The 21,009-nt window shown below is 40.2% G+C and overlaps 1 protein-coding gene across 5 annotated transcripts in view; it reads left to right on the forward strand.

Moving 5' to 3' along the window:
* LOC115204708 (dixin-A) overlaps positions 1 to 9,047 on the forward strand; it is a 92,062-nt gene extending 83,015 nt beyond the window's left edge. For 4 of the 5 annotated variants that reach the window (XM_029770432.1, XM_029770434.1, XM_029770435.1 and 1 more), the window contains 4 exons: positions 5,822 to 5,930; positions 8,005 to 8,113; positions 8,442 to 8,521; positions 8,602 to 9,047. In XM_029770432.1, the coding sequence (XP_029626292.1) occupies positions 5,822 to 5,930; positions 8,005 to 8,113; positions 8,442 to 8,521; positions 8,602 to 8,623 (320 nt within the window). In that variant the 3' untranslated portion in view covers positions 8,624 to 9,047. The remainder of the gene's footprint in view (positions 1 to 5,821; positions 5,931 to 8,004; positions 8,114 to 8,441; positions 8,522 to 8,601) is intronic. The other variant, XM_029770436.1, reaches the window with a different exon arrangement.
* The last annotated feature ends 11,962 nt before the right edge of the window (positions 9,048 to 21,009 follow it).

Consider the following 21,009-nt stretch of genomic DNA (forward strand, 5'->3'; position numbering starts at 1 on the left):
ACAAAATAAGTTGGAGGAAAAACAAAATGAACTTGAGGAACTTATTCAAGAACGATCTAATGTAATCTATTACAAAAATAAAGCAAACTGGATGGAATATGGAGAAAAATGCACAAAATTCTTTCTGAATCTGCAACACAGGAATGCTAACAAAAATAATTTGCAGAAACTCGTTACTGAAGACGAAGTCATCTATGATTCTCTGAATGATATTTTAAAAGAGGAAGCTAAATATTTTAAGCAGATGTTCTCTTTTACATCTCATCCTCCCACTGAATGAAGATTATGGTAAGGGATTCTTTCCAAATAATATGAAAAATTGAAAATTAACTAATGTACAGAAAGATCAGTGCGAAGGCCAAATTACAGAGGAAGAACTTTGAGGCTATTAAATCCTTTCAGTCTGGAAAAACCCCCAGGGCTTGATGGCATACCGGTAGAGGTATATCAAGCCTTTTTTGATATACTAAAAGATCCATTGTTGGATTGTTTGTTTTAACTACTCCTATAGAGATGGTAGTCTGTCAGGTACTCAGCAGGAAGGTCAGATTTTTCTATTATTAAAACAAGACCCAGATGGCAAATATAAAGATCCAGTCTATCTAAAAAAAACTGGAAGCCCCTTACACTTCATTGTTGTGATGCAAAAATACTAGCAAAATGCATAGCACTCAGAATTAAAAGGGTTTTACCAGGTATTGTTCATCCTGATCAGACAGGTTTTTTTACATGGGCGATACATTGGAGATAATATACGACAACTACTAGAAATAATAGAACATCATGGAACATCTAAGAAGCCAGGAATGGTATTTATAGCAGATTTTGAAAAGGCATTTGATAAAGTGAGACTGTATTTTTTTTCAATAAATGCCTGGATTTTTTCAATTGTGGTTATTCTCTTATAAAATAGGTAAAAGTAATGTAAAGCAACCCCAGGTGTAAAATAGTAAATAGCGGCTACTTCTCAGAGAGTTTTGAATTGTCAAGAGGAGTTAAACAAGGGTGTACGCTGTCACCATATCTATTCGTTATGGCCATCGAAATGCGAGCTATTAAAATCAGATCCAATAACAACATTAGAGGATTAGAGATCCAAGGCTTAAAAACAAAGGTGTCCATGTATGCCGACGACTCGTTTTATATTAAGTCTGCAAGATAGATCCCTGTCTCAATGAAGATCTAGACAACTTTTCTGGACTCTGTACTAACACCTAATTATAATAAGTGTACAATATTACGTATTGGATCTTTAAAAATACAACTTTTACATTACCCTGCCGTTTACCTATAAAATGGGCTGATGGTGAAGTAGACATACTTGCTATTCATATCACAAAAGATATAAATAAGCTCTCCACAATGAATTTCAATAGAAACTTGTAAAAATAGACAAGATCCTGCAACCATGGAGAGGTTAAATATCTGTCTATTTATGGAAAAATCGCCCTGATTAACTCCTTAGTCATATCTCAGTTCACTCACTTACTTATGGTGCTGCCTACTCCTGATGAGTCATTTTTCAAATCATACGAGCAAAAAAATATTTTGCTTTATCTGGGACGCTAAACCAGACAAAATATAGCGTGCCTATCTTTTTTTTCACCTTTATTTAACCAGGTAGGCCAGTTGAGAACAAGTTCTTATATGCAACTGCGACCTGGCAAAGATAAAGCAAAGCAGTTTGATACATACAACAACACAGAGTTACACATGGAATAAACAAACATACAATCAATAATACAGTAGAAAAATCTATATACAGCATGTGCAAATGAGGTAGGATAAGAGAGATAAGGCAATAAATAGGCCATGGTGGCGAAGTAATTACAATATAGCAATTAAACACTGGAATGGTAGGATGTGCAGAAGATGAATGTGCAAGTTGAGATACTGGGGTGCAAAGGAGCAAGATAAATAAATAAATCTATATAATGAATATGAACTGGGTGGGTTAAGATTATTAAATATAAAAGCACAAAACCTCTCTCTAAAAGCTTCACTTATTCAAAAGTTTTTGAATTAGATTTTCTTAGTAGATTACTAAGAAAAGCTCATCCATTGTTTAAAAATAGCCTTTTTGCCTTTGTGCAGATTGCCATGTCTCATTTTCGATTATTTATTATTTATTTTTTTACCTTTATTTATTGATTAATTGAAAATACTTTGAAAAAAGTATCTCTTTTTCAAACAAGCATTGCAGAGCTTGTTTCATATGGAAGACTATCAAATGCTTCTCAAAGATGCCCTTTGGTGGTCAAACAGAAACAATGTCTGACAATTAAATAACATGCCACAGAATGCTGCAGTATTTGTATTTGTATTTATTATGGATCCCCATTAGCTGCTGCCAAAGCCATGGACCCCAAATATCGATGTTTTGTTCCCCGAGCCACTTAGTTATCACTTTTGCCTTATGGCAAGGTGCTCCATCATGCTGGAAAAGGCATTGTTCATCACCAAACTGTTCCTGGATGGTTGGGAGAAGTTGCTGTCGGAGGATGTGTTGGTAACATTCTTTATTCATGGCTGTGTTCTTAGGCAAAAATATGAGTGAGTCCACTCCCTTGGCTGAGAAGCAACCCCACACATGAATGGTCTCAAGATGCTTTACTGTTGGCATGACACAGGACTGATGGTAGCGCTCACCTTGTCTTCTCTGGACAAGCTTTTTTCCGGATGCCCCAAACAATCAGAAATGGGATTCATCAGAGAAAAGGACTTTACCCCAGTCCTCAGCAGTCCAATCCCTGTACCTTTTGCAGAATATCAGTCTGTCCCTGATGTTTTTCCTGGAGAGAAGTGGCTTCTTTGCTGCCCTTCTTGACAGCAGCCATCCTCCAAAAGTCTTTGCCTCACTGTGTGTGCAGATGCACTCACACCTGCCTGCTGCAATTCCTGAGCAAGCTCTGTACTGGTGGTGCCCCGATCCCGTAGCTGAATCAACTTTAGGAGACGGTCCTGGTGCTTGCTGGACTTTCTTGGGCGCCCTGAAGCCTTCTTTACAACAATTGAACCGCTCTCCTTGAAGTTCTTGATGATCCGATAAATGGTTGATTTAGGTGCAATCTTACTGGCAGCAATATCCTTGCCTGTGAAGCCCTTTTTGTGCAAAGCAATGATGACAGAACGTGTTTCCGTGCAGGTAACCATGGTTGACAGAGGAAGAACAATGATTCCAAGCACCACCCTCCTTTTGAAGCTTCCAGTCTGTTATTCAAACTCAGTCAGCATGACAGAGTGATCTCCAGCCTTGTCCTCGTCAACACTTACACCTGTGTTAACGAGAGAATCACTGACATGTCAGCTGGTCCTTTTGTGGCAGGGCTGAAATGCAGTGGAAATGTTTTATTGGGATTCAGTTCATTTGCATGGCAAAGAGGGACTTTGCAATTAATTGCAATTCATCTGAACACTCTTCATAACATTCTGGAGTATATGCAAATTGCCACCATACAAACTGAGGCAGCAGACTTTGTGAAAATTTATATTTGTGTCATTCTCAAAACTTTTGGCCACGACTGTACAGTCCTAAATTCATGTGTGTGTGTGTGTGTGTGTGTGTGTGTGTGTGTGTGTGTGTGTGCGTGTGTGTGTGTGTGTGTGTATGCATGTGTGTTTGTGTGTATGCATGTGTCTGTGCCAATGTTTGTGTTGCTTCACAGACCCTGCTGTTCCATAAGGTGTTTTTTTAATCTGTTTTTTTAACTAATTTTACTGCTGCATCAGTTACTTGATGTGGCATAGAGTTCCATGTAGTCATGGCTCTATGTAGTACTGTGCGCCTCCCATAGTCTGTTCTGGACTTGGGGACTGTGAAGAGACCTCTGGTGGCATGTCTTGTGGGGTATGGATGGGTGTCTGAGCTGTGTGCCAGTAGTTTAAACAGACAGCTCAGTGCATTCAACATGTCAATACCTCTCATAAATAAAAGTAGTGATGAAGTCAATCTCTCCTCCACTTTCAGCCAGGAGAGATTGACATGCATATTATTAATATTAGTTCTCTGTGTACATCCAAGGGCCAGCCATGCTGCCCTGTTCTGAGCCAATTGCAATTTTCGTAAGTCATTTTTTGTGGCACCTGACCACACGACTGAACAGTAGTCAAGGTACAACAAAACTAGGGCCTGTAACTGGATTATATTTGATAGGCTTCCATTAAAGAACAACCTCTGTGTTCTGTTAGACAAGTAACTCTTTATCCACGATATAGCAGGGGGTGTAAAGCCATAACACATATGTTTTTCCAGCAGCAGACTATGATCAATAATGTCAAAAGCTGCACTGAAGTCTAACAAGACAGCCCCCACAATCATTTTATCATTAATTTCTCTCAGCCAATCATCAGTCATTTGTGTAAATGCTGTGTTTGTTGAGTGTCCTTCCCTATAAGCATGCTGAAATTCTGTTATCAATTTGTTTACTGTGAAATAGCATTGTATCTAGTCAAATACAATTTTTTCCAGAAGTTTATTAAGGGTTGGCAACAGGCTGATTGGTCGGCTATTTGAGCCAGTAAAGGAGGCTTTACTATTCTTGGGTAGCAGAATTACTTTAGCTTTCCTCCAGGACTGAGGGCACACTCTAGTAGGCATCAATTGAAGATGTGGCAAATAGGAGTGCCAATATCGTCTGCTATTATCCTCAGTATTTTTCCATCCAGATTGTCAGACCCCGGTGGCTTGTCATTGTTGATAGACAACAATAATGTTTTCACCTCTTCCTCACTGACTTTATGGAATTCAAAAGTACATTCTTGTCTTTCATAATTTGGTCCGATATACTTGGATGTGTAGTGTCAGCATTTGTTGCTGGCATGTCATCCCTAAGTTTGCTTATCTTGGCAATGAAAAAGTCACTAAAGTAGTTTGCAATATCAGTGGGCTGAATGAGCATCTGATTCAATGAATGAAGGAGCCAAGTTGGATTTTTTTCCCAAAAATGTAAGGTGTCCCAAAGCTTTTTACTATCATTATTTATATAATTTCTTTGTTTCATAGTGTCATTTCTGTTTCTTTTGATTTTGTTTAGTCACATAATTTCTTAATTTCTTAATTTGCAGTATGTTTGCCAATCAGTTGGGCTGCCAGACCTATTTTCCATTCCTTTATCCTCATCCCTCTCAACCGTACCATGTTTCAATTCCTCATCAATCCAAGGGGATTTATCAGTTTGTACAGTAATTTTCTTAATGGGTGCTTATTAGTAACTGGAATAAGTAGTTTCATAAATGTGTCCAGTGCAGCGTCTGGTTGCTCCTCATTAGACACCACAGACCAACAAATATTATTTACATGAACAACATATGAATCACTACAAACCTTATTGTATGACCCCTTATACACTATATTAGGCCCAGCCTTTGGAACTTTGGTTTTCCTAGATATGGCTACTATATTGTGATCACTGCATCCTATGGATCTGGATACTGCTTTAAAGCAAATTTCTGCAGCGTTAGTAAAGATGTGATCAATACATGTTGATGATTTAATTCCTGTGCTGTTTGTAACTACCCTGGTAGGTTGACTGATAACCTGATCCAGGTTGCATGTTCTGGTTACAGTTTGAAGTTTTTTCCTGAGTGGGCAGCTTGGTGATAGCCGGTTAATATTTAAAATCACCCAGAAAAAATACTTCTCTGTTGACGCAATTTTTTAAGGAGGAACCACTATTGTACACATCACGGTCGTTGAGTGCACCAGGGGGTCTACGCAGTGTAGGACCTTCCCTGGCATGTGTTGCTTGGCAAAAAGACATGTCAGCCACACACATGAAATGTCCCCTTTTTCTGATGGTGTGTGTGTGTGTGCGTGTTCCAGAGATGGCCCACTCCTACAGTAGTCCATTGCTGAGCTCGTGTGGTTCCACTAAGGTCCTCTACTTTACAGACCACTCACAAACACCCTGCATGATCCACATCAACAAGAGGTACGTGTGTTTACTTAACCCCTAATCATAACCAATTTATCTGGGGCCTTGAAATGTTTCAGAATCACCTTTATTCGACAAATACATTTGCATGAACAGTAATTTCATATGGTGCTGCCACAATAAACAGGATATTAAGACATATCTAGACGCAGAATTGACAATCCACATGTAATGCCTTCAGAAAGTATTCTCACCCCTTGACTTTTTCCACATTGTTGTATTACATCTGAATTTAAAACAGATTAAATTGAGATTTTATGTCACTGGCTTACACACAATACCCCATAATGTTAAAGTGGAATTGTTTTGTTTTTTTATACATTTTTACAAATTAATTAAAAATGAAAAGCTGAAATTTCTTGGGTCAATAAGTATTCAACTCCTTTATTATCTCAAGCCTAAATAAGTTCAGGAGTAAACATTTCCTTAACAAGTCACATAATAAGTTGCATGAAACTGAGGATGGATCAACAACATTGTAGTTACTCCACAATACTAACCTAAATGACAGAGTGAAAAGGAAGTCTATACACATTAAAAATATGCCAAAACATGCATCCTGTTTGTAACAAGGCACTAGAGTAAAACTGCAAAAAGTGTGGCAAAGAAATGAACTTTATGTCCTGAATACAAAAGCGTTAACTTTGGGGCAAATCCAACACGTCACTGAATACCACTCTTCATATTTTCAAGCATGGTGGTGGCTGCATCATGTTATGGGTATGCTTGTCATATGCAATGACTAGGGCATTTTTGTAATAATAAAAATAAATGGTATAGAACTAAGCACATGCAAAATCCTAGAGGAAAACCTGGTTCAGTCTACTTTCCAACAGACACGGAGAGATGAATTCACCTTTCAGCAGGACAATAACCTAAAACACAAGGCCAAATCTACACTGGCAGACATTGAATGTCCCAAAGTGGCCGAGTTACAGTTTTTACATAAATCATCTTAAAAATGGCAAGACTTAAATTTCTGTCTAGCAATGATCAACAACCAACTTGAAAGAACTTGAACAATTTTAAAAAAAGTGTTTAAATGTGCAGATATTGTACAACCCAGGTTTGCAAAGCTCTTAGAGACTAACCCAGAAAGACTCACAGCTCTTAGAGACTGACCCAGAAAGACTCACAGCTCTTAGAGACTGACCCAGAAAGACTCACAGCTCTTAGAGACTTACCCAGAAAGACTCACAGCTCTTAGAGACTTACCCAGAAAGACTCACAGCTCTTAGAGACTAACCCAGAAAGACTCACAGCTCTTAGAGACTGACCCAGAAAGACTCACAGCTCTTAGAGACTTACCCAGAAAGACTCACAGCTCTTAGAGACTTACCCAGAAAGACTCACAGCTCTTAGAGACTTACCCAGAAAGACTCACAGCTCTTAGAGACTAACCCAGAAAGACTCACAGCTCTTAGAGACTAACCCAGAAAGACTCACAGCTCTTAGAGACTGACCCAGAAAGACTCACAGCTCTTAGAGACTAACCCAGAAAGACTCACAGCTCTTAGAGACTAACCCAGAAAGACTCACAGCTCTTAGAGACTAACCCAGAAAGACTCACAGCTCTTAGAGACTGACCCAGAAAGACTCACAGCTCTTAGAGACTTACCCAGAAAGACTCACAGCTCTTAGAGACTTACCCAGAAAGACTCACTGCTGTAATCGCTGCCAAAGGTGATTCTATCATATACTGACTCGGGTGTGAATACTTATGGAAATAAGATGTATGTATTTCATTTTCCATTACATTTGCAAACATTTCTAAAAACATATTTTCAATTTGTGTGTAGATGGGTGAGAGAATATTTTTCATTCAATCCATTTTGAGACTAACAAGAGACTAACAACAAAATGTGCAATAAGTCAAGGGGTATGAATATTTTCTGAAGGCCCTGTATGTAGAGAAGTATTAAACAAAACAAAAACAATTTGACAGGATCATGTGCAATGGAGGAACTATAAATTGTCAAGAGTCAGGATGTGCAGAGATGCAGTTTTGGATGATCATGCAGGGTGCATAGTCTGGGTGAGAAGATTATTGGAAACATTTGATGTGTGTTAGGTTGGGGAAAGTAACTCTGAGAGATGTGAAGACGGCAGTAGACAGAGATGACAACCACAGATTCCACTTCAAAGCCCTCGACCCCGAGTTTGGTACCGTTAAAGAAGAGGTGAGGAGGGAAGGAGAAAAGAGATGAGGGAGGAAGTAGAGCAGGGGGAGAGAAGAGGGGAGAGGAAAGGTGAAGAGGGGGGGACAAGTGGAGAGGAGGGGGAGAAGAGGGGGGGCAAGTGGAGAGGCGAGTAGAGGGGGAGAGGAGGGGCAGAGGACAGAAGGGGTAGAGGAGAGGAGAAGGAGAGGAGGTGGAGGAGAGAAGGGGCAGAGGACAGGAGGGGGCGGAGAGGAGGGGGAGGAGAGAAGGGGTATAAGGAGGGAGGAGTCTGGTGATCTATGCATAAATACAGTCACAGTGTTGATATTTTGTGTGTGTGTGTATTTAGGTATTTGAAGATGATGCGTTGGTTCCAGGCTGGGAGGGGAAGATAGTGGCCTGGGTGGAGGAGGACAACGGGGAGGAGAGGTATGCACTCAAACACATACACACACACACACACTTCTCCTTCAGTGTTCAGTATGTCATTGTTCTTTATTTTTCCACAGGACTAAAGGCCCTAGCTGCTGAGGAACTGAAGGCCCTAGCTGCTGAGGAACTAAAGGCCCCAGCTGCTGAGGAACTAAAGGCCCCAGCTGCTGAGGAACTAAAGGCCCCAGCTGCTGAGGAACTAAAGGCCCCAGCTGCTGAGGAACTGAAGGCCCCAGCTGCTGAGGAACTAAAGGCCCCAGCTGCTGAGGAACTAAAGGCCCCAGCTGCTGAGGAACTGAAGGCCCCAGCTGCTGAGGAACTAAAGGCCCCAGCTGCTGAGGAACTAAAGGCCCCAGCTGCTGAGGAACTGAAGGCCCCAGCTGCTGAGGAACTGAAGGCCCCAGCTGCTGAGGAACTGAAGGCCCCAGCTGCTGAGGAAGTAAAGGCCCTACAGTTGAAGTCGGTGGTTTACATACACTTAGGTTGGAGTCATTAAAACTAATTTTTCAACCACTCCACAAACTTTTTGTTAACAAACTATAGTTTTGGCAAGTCGGTTAGGACATCTACTTTGTGCATTACACAAGTAATGTTTCCAACAATTGTTTACAGACAGATTATTTCACTTATAATTCACTGTATCACAATTCCAGTGGGTCAGAAGTTTCCATACACTAAGTTGACTGTGCCTTTAAACAGCTTGGAAAATACCAGAGAATGATGTCATGGCTTTAGAAGCTTCTGATAGGCTAATTGACATCATTTGAGTCAATTGGAGGTGTACCTGTGGATGTATTTCAAGGCCTACCTTCAAACTCAGTGCCTCTTTGCTTGACATCATGAGAAAATCAAAAGAAACCAGCCAAGACCTCAGAAAAAAAATTGTAGACCACAAGTCTGGTTCATCCTTGGGAGCAATTTCCAAACGCCTGAAGGTACCACGTTCATCTGTACCAACAATAGTACGCAAGTATAAATACCATGGGATCACGCAGCCATCATACCGCTCAGGAAGGAGACGCGTTCTGTCTCGTAGAGATTAATGTACTTTGGTGCGAAAAGGGCAAATCAATCCCAGAACAACAGCAAAGGACCTTGTGAAGATGCTGGAGGAAACAGGTGCAAAAGTATATATATCCACAGTAAAACGAGTCCTATATCGACATAACCTGTAAGGCCGCTCAGCAAGGAAGAAGCCACTGCTCCAAAACTGGCATAAAAAAAGCCAGACTACGGTTTGCAACTGCACATGGGGAGAAAGATTGTACTTTTTGGAGAAATGTCCTCTGGTCTGATGAAACAAAAATAGAACTGTTTGGCCATAATGACCATCGTTATGTTTGGAGGAAAAAGGGGGAGGCTTGCAAGCCGAAGAACACCATCCCAACCGTGAAGCACGGGGGTGGCAGCATCATGTTGTGGGGGTGCTTTGCTGCAGGAGGGACTGGTGCACTTCACAAAATAGATGGCGACAGGAAGAAGGAAAATTATGTGGATATATTGAAGCAACATCTCAAGACATCAGTCAGGAAGTTGAAGCTTGGTCACAAATGGGTCTTCCAAATGGACAATGACCCCAAGCACACTTCCAAAGTTGTGGCAAAATGGCTTAAGGACAACAAAGTCAAGGTATTGGAGTGGCCATCACAAAGCCCTGACCTCAATCCTATAGAAAATTTGTTGGCAGAACTGAAAAAGCGTGTCAGAGCAAGGTGGCCTACAAACCTGACTCAGTTACACCAGCTCTGTCAGGAGGAATGGGCCAAAAATTCACCCAACTTATTGTAGGAAGCTTGTGGAAGGCAACCTGAAACGTTTGACCCAAGTTAAACAATTTAAAGGCAATGCTACCAAATACTAATTGAGTGTATGTAAACTTCCGACCCACTGGGAATGTGATGAAAGAAATAAATGCTGAAGTAAATCATTCTCACTACTATTCTTCTGACATTTCACATTCTTAAAATAAAGTGGTGATCCTAACTGACCTAAGACAGGGACTTTTTACTAGGATTAAAGGTCAGGAATTGTTAAAAACTGAGTTTAAATGTATTTGGCTAAGGTGTATGTAAACTTCCGACTTCAACTGTAGCTGCTGAGGAACTAAAGGACATACAGTGTCTTCGGAAAGTATTCAGACCCCTTGACTTTGTTCACATTTTGTTACGTTACAGACTTATTCTAAAATGGATTAAAAAAATACACACAATACCCCATAATGACAAAGCAAAAACTGGTTTTCAGACATTTTTGCAAATGTATTTAAAAAGAAATCAATATCATATTTACATAAGTATTCAGACCCTTTACTCAGTACTTTGTTGAAGCACCTTTGGCAGCGATTACAGCCTGGAGGCTTCTTGGGTATGATGCTACAAGCTTGACACACCTGTATTTGGGGAGTTTCTCCCATTCTTCTCTGTAGATCCTCTCAACCTCTGTTAGGTTGGATGGGGAGCGTCGCTGCACAGCTATTTTCAGGTCTCTCCAGAGATGTTTGATCGTGTTCAAGTCTGGGCTCTGGCTGGGCCACTCAAAGACATTCAGAGACTTGTCCCGAAGCCACTCCTGTGTTGTCTTGGCTGTGTGCTTAGAGTCATTGTCCTGTTGGAAGGTGAACCTTCGCCCCAGTCTGAGGTCCTGAGCGCTCTGGAGCAGGTTTTCATCAAGGTTCTCTGTACTTTGCTCCGTTCATCTTTGCCTTTATCCTGACTAGTCCTGAAAAACACCCCACAGCATGATGCTGCCACCACCATGCTTCACCGTCCTCCAGACATGACGCTTTGCATTCAGGCCAAATAGTTCAATCTTGGTTTCAGCAGACCTGAGAATCTTGTTTCTCATGGTCTGAGAGTCTTTAGGTGCCTTTTGGCAAACTCTAAGCGGGCTGTTATGTGCCTTTTACTGAGGAGTGGCTTCCATCTGGCCACTTTACCATACAGGCCTGATTGGTGGAGTGCTGCAGAGATGGTTGTCCTTCTAGAAGATTATCCCATTTCCACAGAAGAGCTTTGTCAGTGACCATCGGGTTCTTGGTCACCTCCCTGACTAAGACCTTTCTCCCACGATTGCTCAGTTTGGCTGGCCGGCCAGCTCTAGGAAGAGTGTTGGTGGTTCCAAACTTCTTCCATTTAAGAATGATGGAGCCCACTATGTTCTCGGGAACCTTCAATACTGCAGACATTGTTACCTAGCTGCTGAGGAACTAAAGGCCCTAGCTGCTGAGGAACTAAAGGCCCTAGCTGCTGAGGAACTGAAGGCCCTAGCTGCTGAGGAACTAAAGGCCCTAGCTGCTGAGGAACTAAAGGCCCCAGCTGCTGAGGAACTAAAGGCCCTAGCTGCTGAGGAACTGAAGGCCCCAGCTGCTGAGGAACTGAAGGCCCCAGCTGCTGAGGAACTGAAGGCCCCAGCTGCTGAGGAACTGAAGGCCCCAGCTGCTGAGGAACTAAAGGCCCCAGCTGCTGAGGAACTAAAGGCCCCAGCTGCTGAGGAACTAAAGGCCCCAGCTGCTGAGGAACTGAAGGCCCCAGCTGCTGAGGAACTGAAGGCCCTAGCTGCTGAGGAACTAAAGGCCCCAGCTGCTGAGGAACACACTGTTACTAAAGGACCTAGAGAGGTGTTGCTGAGGAACACACTGTTACTAAAGGAACTAGAGAGGTGTTGCTGAGGAACACACTGTTACTAAAGGACCTAGAGAGGTGTTGCTGAGGAACACACTGTTACTAAATCCTTTGAGAACTGTGCCTTATGAAGGACATGCTTTTCTGCAGTATATAATTACAATCTGGACGGACTGAGTTATAACGTTACTGTAGATTGAGCCTGACTGAGGTATAACGTTACTGTAGATTAAACACTGCTGAATTGTCATTGTTTTTTGTTGTACATTCCTGTTAATATATTTCTATTCTGGTTTAAAATGTTGTTTTTATTTAGAATGAATTATGTTTTGTATTGTTTACAGAGGAGAATGTTTTTGCAGTAGAGTTGAGCATCAGAACACTGAGCTGTTGCAAAAGCAGGACCAGTAAGTTAAGCCAGATAACTCTGATTAGGAGTAAAATATATCTCTTGATTTACTGATATATTTATAAAGCTGAAATTGAATATTTTTGTCTAGTCAGTTATTGCCATGATGCCAGTTATACCTTGACGTTGTTGCCATGATGCCAGTTATACCTTGACGTTATTGCCATGATGCCAGTTATTCCTTGACGTTGTTGCCATGATGCCAGTTATACCTTGACGTTGTTGCCATGATGCCAGTTATACCTTGACGTTATTGCCATGATGCCAGTTATACCTTGACGTTATTGCCATGATGCCAGTTATTCCTTGACGTTATTGCCATGATGCCAGTTATTCCTTGACGTTGTTGCCATGATGCCAGTTATACCTTGACGTTATTGCCATGATGCCAGTTATACCTTGACGTTATTGCCATGATGCCAGTTATTCCTTGACGTTGTTGCCATGATGCCAGTTATACCTTGACGTTATTGCCATGATGCCAGTTATTCCTTGACGTTATTGCCATGATGCCAGTTATTCCTTGACGTTATTGCCATGATGCCAGTTATTCCTTGACGTTATTGCCATGATGCCAGTTATTCCTTGACGTTGTTGCCATGATGCCAGTTATTCCTTGACGTTATTGCCATGATGCCAGTTATTCCTTGACGTTATTGCCATGATGCCAGTTATTCCTTGACGTTATTGCCATGATGCCAGTTATTCCTTGACGTTGTTGCCATGATGCCAGTTATTCCTTGACGTTATTGCCATGATGCCAGTTATTCCTTGACGTTATTGCCATGATGCCAGTTATTCCTTGACGTTATTGCCATGATGCCAGTTATTCCTTGACGTTGTTGCCATGATGCCAGTTATTCCTTGACGTTATTGCCATGATGCCAGTTTCAAGTCTCATCTCTTGAAAAGATGCCATTATTTTAGAACGTTTGTTAGCCGGCTAACTGATTGATCCTGTGGTCTGGAACTGCCCCATGTCTCTGTACAGCCACCAGACCTCCATGTTTTAATAAACGCTCCGAACCACCGGACAGACATGTTTTAAGCATTTTAATAAAAACAATATGCACATTTTCCCACCAGAGATGTGTTTCTATTAAATTGACTTGTTGTGTGATGACTTAATGCACATAAAAATACCTTTTGCCGGTAAATTCCCATGTACCGAATAAAAAAATACATGTTAAATGCATTGCATTTTCAACTCTACTGATGTTGCGTTATAGCAAGTGTGCCCATTCTGGTATTGGCACGTGTGTTCTAGCCAAGAGCGCTGTTGGCTAGAGCGCATGAATGGCCTACATAATGAGATTATTATGGACAAAATAGTACCATTTTTGTAAAACGGCAGCCAATCATCGACGATCATGTCACCATAAGACCCTCAATATTTACTGGAAATAAGCATCAAGCTCATCACCATGCACTTTCACCACCCTGTGAAGTTCATCATTTATTTAATCTGTAGCCTAATAAATATGATGGTTATTATATCAATATTTGCGCATAAAAGCGTTTGACATTTCTCGCATAATTAATTTTACTGACACAAAAAGATCCCACCTTGTCCAGCGTATTTAGTTTTGTCGACATTTGGAAAGTTTGTTTCCATCAGGCCTGTCAGGACATGTTTTATCCGACATGTACTTTACTCGCATAAAAAGGTTGGATGGAAACCTGGTTACTGATACTATAAACTCATAGTCCGCCATAGTGGACGCGTCATAATACCCATAAAACCTAGCGGTCAAACACGGAAATTGTTCCAATTGTTTTTCCACCATTCATTTTTCACAGTGAATTTTACAAACACTTCAAATTAAGTATATATTTGGTATAGGCTTATCTTGGCGTGATGTTTTGATAACCGCGTAAGTTGTATCAATATATTTGACTCAAATTTGAAATGCTAATTAGCAACAGAGAAGATCTCAGCAAGACTACAACTTCCTGCAGGAAGCTGCTGCAGGTCATCTCCAGCCGACACTGTCAGCTACCGTTCACCAGCGCGATCCGAGTCCTGTGCCCAATCCATGATAAATCTATATGCTGTATTGAAATTAATTGAATAAAGTGTTGAACTTCTTCGACCCCTTTCTCTGTCTTAGCTAGCCACTGACTACACTTTAGCTAGCTAGTTAGCAGAGCAGTAGATCAAAAAATATTTTTGTATTACTTAGCCTAGATATATGTTTGTACAGTATGTCGACGTTGGTGTCTATTTCAGCTTTACTTGGCTCATCGCGCTCTAGCGACTCCTTGTGGTGAACCTCGTGCCTGCAGGCTGACCACGGTCGTCAGGTGAACGGTGTTTCCTCCGACACATTGGTGCAGCTGGCTTCCGGGTTAAGCGGGCGGGTATTAAGAAGCGCGGTTTGGCGGGTAATGTTTTGGCGGACGCATGACTCGACCTTCGTCTCCCGAGCCTGTTGGGGAGTTGGCAGCGATGAGACAAGATCGAAATTGGGGAGAAAAAGGGGGTACAAAAATGTATAATAATAAAATGTTGTCATTGATGAGAATGAATCTAAAAATCGATTGACATTCAGAATTGACTTTGTTTAGACATCCAGCTGGTATTGTAGTTTCATGACCAGAGACGATCTTCAAAGGCACAGTATTTATTTATTCAGAGTGGTACATCCATTTATACAGTCTTGATTTATAGGATCCTTCCCACTATTTGATTGACATGTCAAGTGATAAAATCACAAAATATAAATTAAAAGTTTATGGAAAAACTTCACGTCTTCATGTGAAAATATTCTACAGCTGTAATGTCATCAATGAAATCAAACTTTATTTATATAGCACAATGTGTTCAAAGTCATGCATTGAAAAACATGTGGCACTTAACCTTCCTGTTGGCAGGTCTCTATAGGTGACCAGGAGATTCTCTCTGTAACCGATGTGAAATGGCTAGTTAGTTAGCGGTGGTGCGCGCTAATAGCATTTCAATCAGTGACGTCACTCGCTCTGAGACTTGAAGTAGGGTTTCCCCTTGCGTTGCAAGGGCCGCGGCTTTTGTGGCGCGATGGGTAACGATGCTTCGGTGGGTGTCAGTTGTTGATGTGTGCAAGGGTCCCTGGTTCGAGCCCGGGTTGGGGCGAAGAGAGGGACGGAACCTACACTGTTACATTGGTGCCGTGACCCGGATCATTGGTTGCTGCGGAAAAGGAGGAGGTCAAAAGGGGGGTGAGTGTAACCGATGTGAAATGGCTAGTTAGTTAGCGGTGGTGCGCGCTAATAGCATTTCAATCAGTGACGTCACTCGCTCTGAGACTTGAAGTAGGGTTTCCCCTTGCGTTGCAAGGGCCGCGGCCTTTGTGGCGCGATGGGTAATGATGCTTCGTGGGGTGTCAGTTGTTGATGTGTGCAAGGGTCCCTGGTTTGAGCCCGGGTTGGGGCGAAGAGAGGGACGGAACCTACACTGTTACATCTCTACCACATGCGAATGTCTCCATGGAGCTCATAAGCGTAGCCTGCAGCCTATTTTGCCGGTTCACAATATCGGCCATATGGATGTGGAATGCGAGTGGAGGAAGCCAGCCGTGCCCAACCAGGTGCAGTCAGTGGAGGACCTGTACCCGGCCGAAGACTACAACCCTCTGTCCTGAGAGCCCACAGAGGAGGATCTTCAGTGGCTAAGGAACTTGAGTCAGAACAACCGCTGCCCTCCCTGTCACTACCAGACATTGTTAAAACAAGGGCACCTGGGGCATGCAGGAGCAGCAGGAGGCTATACGGCTGCCAACAGTTGGACAGCACACCAATCCTAACTGGCACACCCTGAGGAGAGGGAGGTTGACGGCCAGCAGTTATGGAGCAGTGGTTAAGGTCAAGCACGCTACTCCATCGCTGCTAAAAAGGGTTCTCAGATCAGTCGTTGGATGGAGTGTCGTCTGTAAAGTGGAGTCAGGGCTTTGGGTCATGGGGTCTGGGATCCTGGGTGCCTCACCGAATGGTCTAGTGGGCACCACAGTAGTGGTAGCCATGGGGCCTTACCATTGAAGAGGCAGTGAAGTGGAAGAATGTCTATATCAAGGAGGGAGGGTCTTACCGCCTCCTTGAAGACCATCCTTACTGGCACCAGGTCCAAGGTCAGCTCCACATCACCTGCTTCTTCGTTGTGTGGACCACCAAAGCCTCCATCACCATCTCCATTCAGCGTGACGACCTCTGACAGACTCATATTGCTCCTCCTGTCAGGACCTGTTTCAAAGAAGACAATGGTCCAAAAAAAAACAAGGCTCACAGAACAGGTTATATTACAATCAAGTTTTGTTCAAAGCAGCCAACTAAAGTAATGTAGTTAACTTTATCATGGGCACAGTGGGAAGTTATATCTGTGATGTTCAAATTATTTCTTACCCCGTGCCTTACTTGAAGGCCCCGGTCATCCCTGGCTGTACCTGACATTGTTGGAAAAACAAATGAACAAGCGCTATCTATCGAATAGAACTCAGAGGGTTTTCTTTAACGGAAGCCTCTCTGTCAAACATGTAGGGTGTGGTGTACCGCAGGGCATCTCCCTAGGCCCTCTACTATTTTCTATTTTTACCAATGACCTGCCACTGGCATTAAACAAAGCCTGTGGGTCCATGTATGCTGATGATTCAACCACATACGTGTCAGCAAGAGGATCAACATTTAAACACCTTTTGAAGTAGGCTACTATTTACCAGTTAACAACAAATCATGTATGTCATAAAATATATTCACCCCACCCAGTATTGTAATCAAAACTTACCAGAAAGCATGTAGTCCTTGGCTCAGACAGTGTAGTAGTGTGGGCTCAATAGCATCTCATTAGTGTGCAGATCTTGAGAATCAGAGAATGTGATGGAAGAGGGTTGCAATTCCATTGAATTGTGGATAGTTTAACCAAAATATACCACAAGACCTAGAATTTCTTTATGTGTATCCCACAAAAAAAGTTCACTGTTATAAGCTAACTTTTTTGATGAATTTAAGCAAAATTCCCAAAATTCCTGGGCTTAACTTCCCATTGAAAATTTCCTGAAAAATTCCATCCCTTTGCAACCCTAGTTATTGCTCTAATGTTCTATTATCATGACTCTATTTTATTATTCCACTATGAGAGATACTAGATACATACTATGACAGCAATTCACTGTAATAGGCACACACGTTGTATCTGGCACAAGTGACGATTAAACTGATTTGGATTTCAAAGACTGACATTATTGTCATTTTTTTATCAAGGCATATGTTTTTTGCAAATGTATGCTATATGATACTATAGCATACATATAGTATACTATGATACTATAGCATACATATAGTATACTATATGATACTATAGCATACATATAGTATACTATATGATACTATAGCATACATATAGTATACTATATGATACTATAGCATACATATAGTATACTATATGATACTATAGCATACATATAGTATGCTATATGATACTATAGCATACATATAGTATGCTATATGATACTATAGCATACATATAGTATACTATATGATACTATAGCATACATATAGTATACTATATGATACTATAGCATACATATAGTATACTATATGATACTATAGCATACATATAGTATACTATATGATACTATAGCATACATATAGTATACTATATGATACTATAGCATACATATAGTATACTATATGATACTATAGCATACATATAGTATACTATATGATACTATAGCATACATATAGTATACTATATGATACTATAGCATACATATAGTATACTATATGATACTATAGCATACATATAGTATACTATATGATACTATAGCATACATATAGCATACTATATGATACTATAGCATACATATAGTATGCTATATGATACTATAGCATACATATAGTATACTATATGATACTATAGCATACATATAGCATACTATATGATACTATAGCATACATATAGTATGCTATATGATACTATAGCATACATATAGCATACTATATGATACTATAGCATACATATAGCATACTATATGATACTATAGCATACATATAGTATACTATATGATACTATAGCATACATATAGTATACTATATGATACTATAGCATACATATAGTATACTATATGATACTATAGCATACATATAGCATACTATATGATACTATAGCATACATATAGTATACTATATGATACTATAGCATACATATAGTATGCTATATGATACTATAGCATACATATAGCATACTATATGATACTATAGCATACATATAGTATGCTATATGATACTATAGCATACATATAGTATACTATATGATACTATAGCATACATATAGCATACTATATGATACTATAGCATACATATAGTATACTATATGATACTATAGCATACATATAGTATACTATATGATACTATAGCATACATATAGTATACTATATGATACTATAGCATACATATAGCATACTATATGATACTATAGCATACATATAGTATACTATATGATACTATAGCATACATATAGTATACTATATGATACTATAGCATACATATAGCATACTATATGATACTATAGCATACATATAGTATGCTATATGATACTATAGCATACATATAGTATACTATATGATACTATAGCATACATATAGCATACTATATGATACTATAGCATACATATAGTATACTATATGATACTATAGCATACATATAGCATACTATATGATTTATATTGCCTGAATACTCAACGATGATTAACACCTCAGTTATGTGTGCTTCTGTCAGGGTTGTGGTCATATGCATGTCATTTAAAGTCAATTTAGCAATTGAACAAAAATCCAATTCAATTTGAAAATGTTCCTAATTGCAAAAGCATGAAACAGAATTTGGGTATTCCAGAACTGTAATTTACATGTAAATAAATATAACCCTGTTTTATGTTTTTAATAGTGCAGATAGAATGCTGTGTGTGCCAGAGATGCTACCATTCAGCTTGTCTGGGGATGACAAAGAAGGACTTCAACAAAGCCAAAACAGAAAATAATTGGAAGGGGCCTTTTGCTGTTAAATTAGAGACGTATAAATACATTACTGTTGTGCCTTGTAACTACTTTAAAATGTGGAACTGTTTCACTAACAATGCGAACGTTGATTCAGCATACAATTTAAGATTGTAAACATTGTACAACTTCATATAGAACAAATTGCACTTGAAATGAACATTTCTTTAAAGTTATTGTGAATAAATGCATATCTTTACTCTTTTCTGAGACAATTATTGAATTAGATTTCTTCACCTTTAAATGCAATATTTGAGATTTTATGTATTTCTATCAAATGAAAACTGGAATTTCTACTCAAAGCAAAGGTTGTAAAAGTATACTAGACATGTATAGAATAAATCATACCTAATTTAATGATTCTGTCATAATCAGTGAAAACGTTATTAATTTATATAGCTTTAAATGGCATTTTATAGATGTTATGTATTTCTATAAAATCCAAACTGGAATTTTTCCTCAAAACAAAGGTTAAAAAAGTATGCTAGACATTTATAGAATAAATCATACATGGTTTGATGTTTCTGTGACAAACAGTGAATTAGTTATTGATTTTTACATTTTTAAATGGCTTTTGGCGAATGTCTGTTGAATGTGTGAATATTGTAATGAAACAGGCAGGGAGCAGGTCTCGAACCCTCGACCTTCCAGTCCGAAGTCCAGCGCGCTATCGACAGTGCAGCAAAAGCAAGTTCGAGCTGTAGAGTCGATATCCGCGCTAATAAACCCAGGGTCGTTACAATATAAAGCCAACTTTACCTCGGTAAAAGGCTCATATATCTACTTAGTAGGTTACTTGCTACTTGTCGGTGAGAGTTTGCATGGAGTAACGTGGAGGTTTCTCCCACCCTGCACCTTGACTGATTATGTAAAAGCTTGCGACAGGATGTGTAGTTCTGTATGATAACCACATTAGCGGCTTATTAGCGTTTCAATTTTGGAGGGTAAATACAGGCGAATATATTAATAAAAGTTACCTTGATTTGCGTGGTTATCAAAACATTACGCCAGGGTAAGCCTACACGAAACACAGACATTATATGAAGTAGTTCTAAAATCCCCTACCAAAAAATGAATGGCAGAAAAACAATTAGAATAATTTCCTGGTTTTAACACTAGGTTTTATCTACTGTTGTACTCAATTGAATACATCAATCCGGCCTGTCAGCGCCCCCAGGTGGCGCTACTACCAAACTGCAGAGCTCCCAGAGGAGCCGCTTTGCGACTCTTTTACGACAGTAGACCGAGTCCTCAACGTTGCCAGATACAGATGGTTTTCTTTTAGAATTAGAGTTGTTACTCACTGTGACAACTAGACAAACACTAGTAGAGACTGGCCTTATGATGTTATCTAAAGAATTGGGTAAATAAACGTGGCTATATTCATCTCAATGTCATACTGATTAAGTAAATATAACACGGCTCAAAAAACAGTAC

This window comes from Salmo trutta, chromosome 12 (genome assembly GCF_901001165.1).
Source record: "Salmo trutta chromosome 12, fSalTru1.1, whole genome shotgun sequence".
Classification (NCBI taxonomy): domain Eukaryota; kingdom Metazoa; phylum Chordata; class Actinopteri; order Salmoniformes; family Salmonidae; genus Salmo; species Salmo trutta.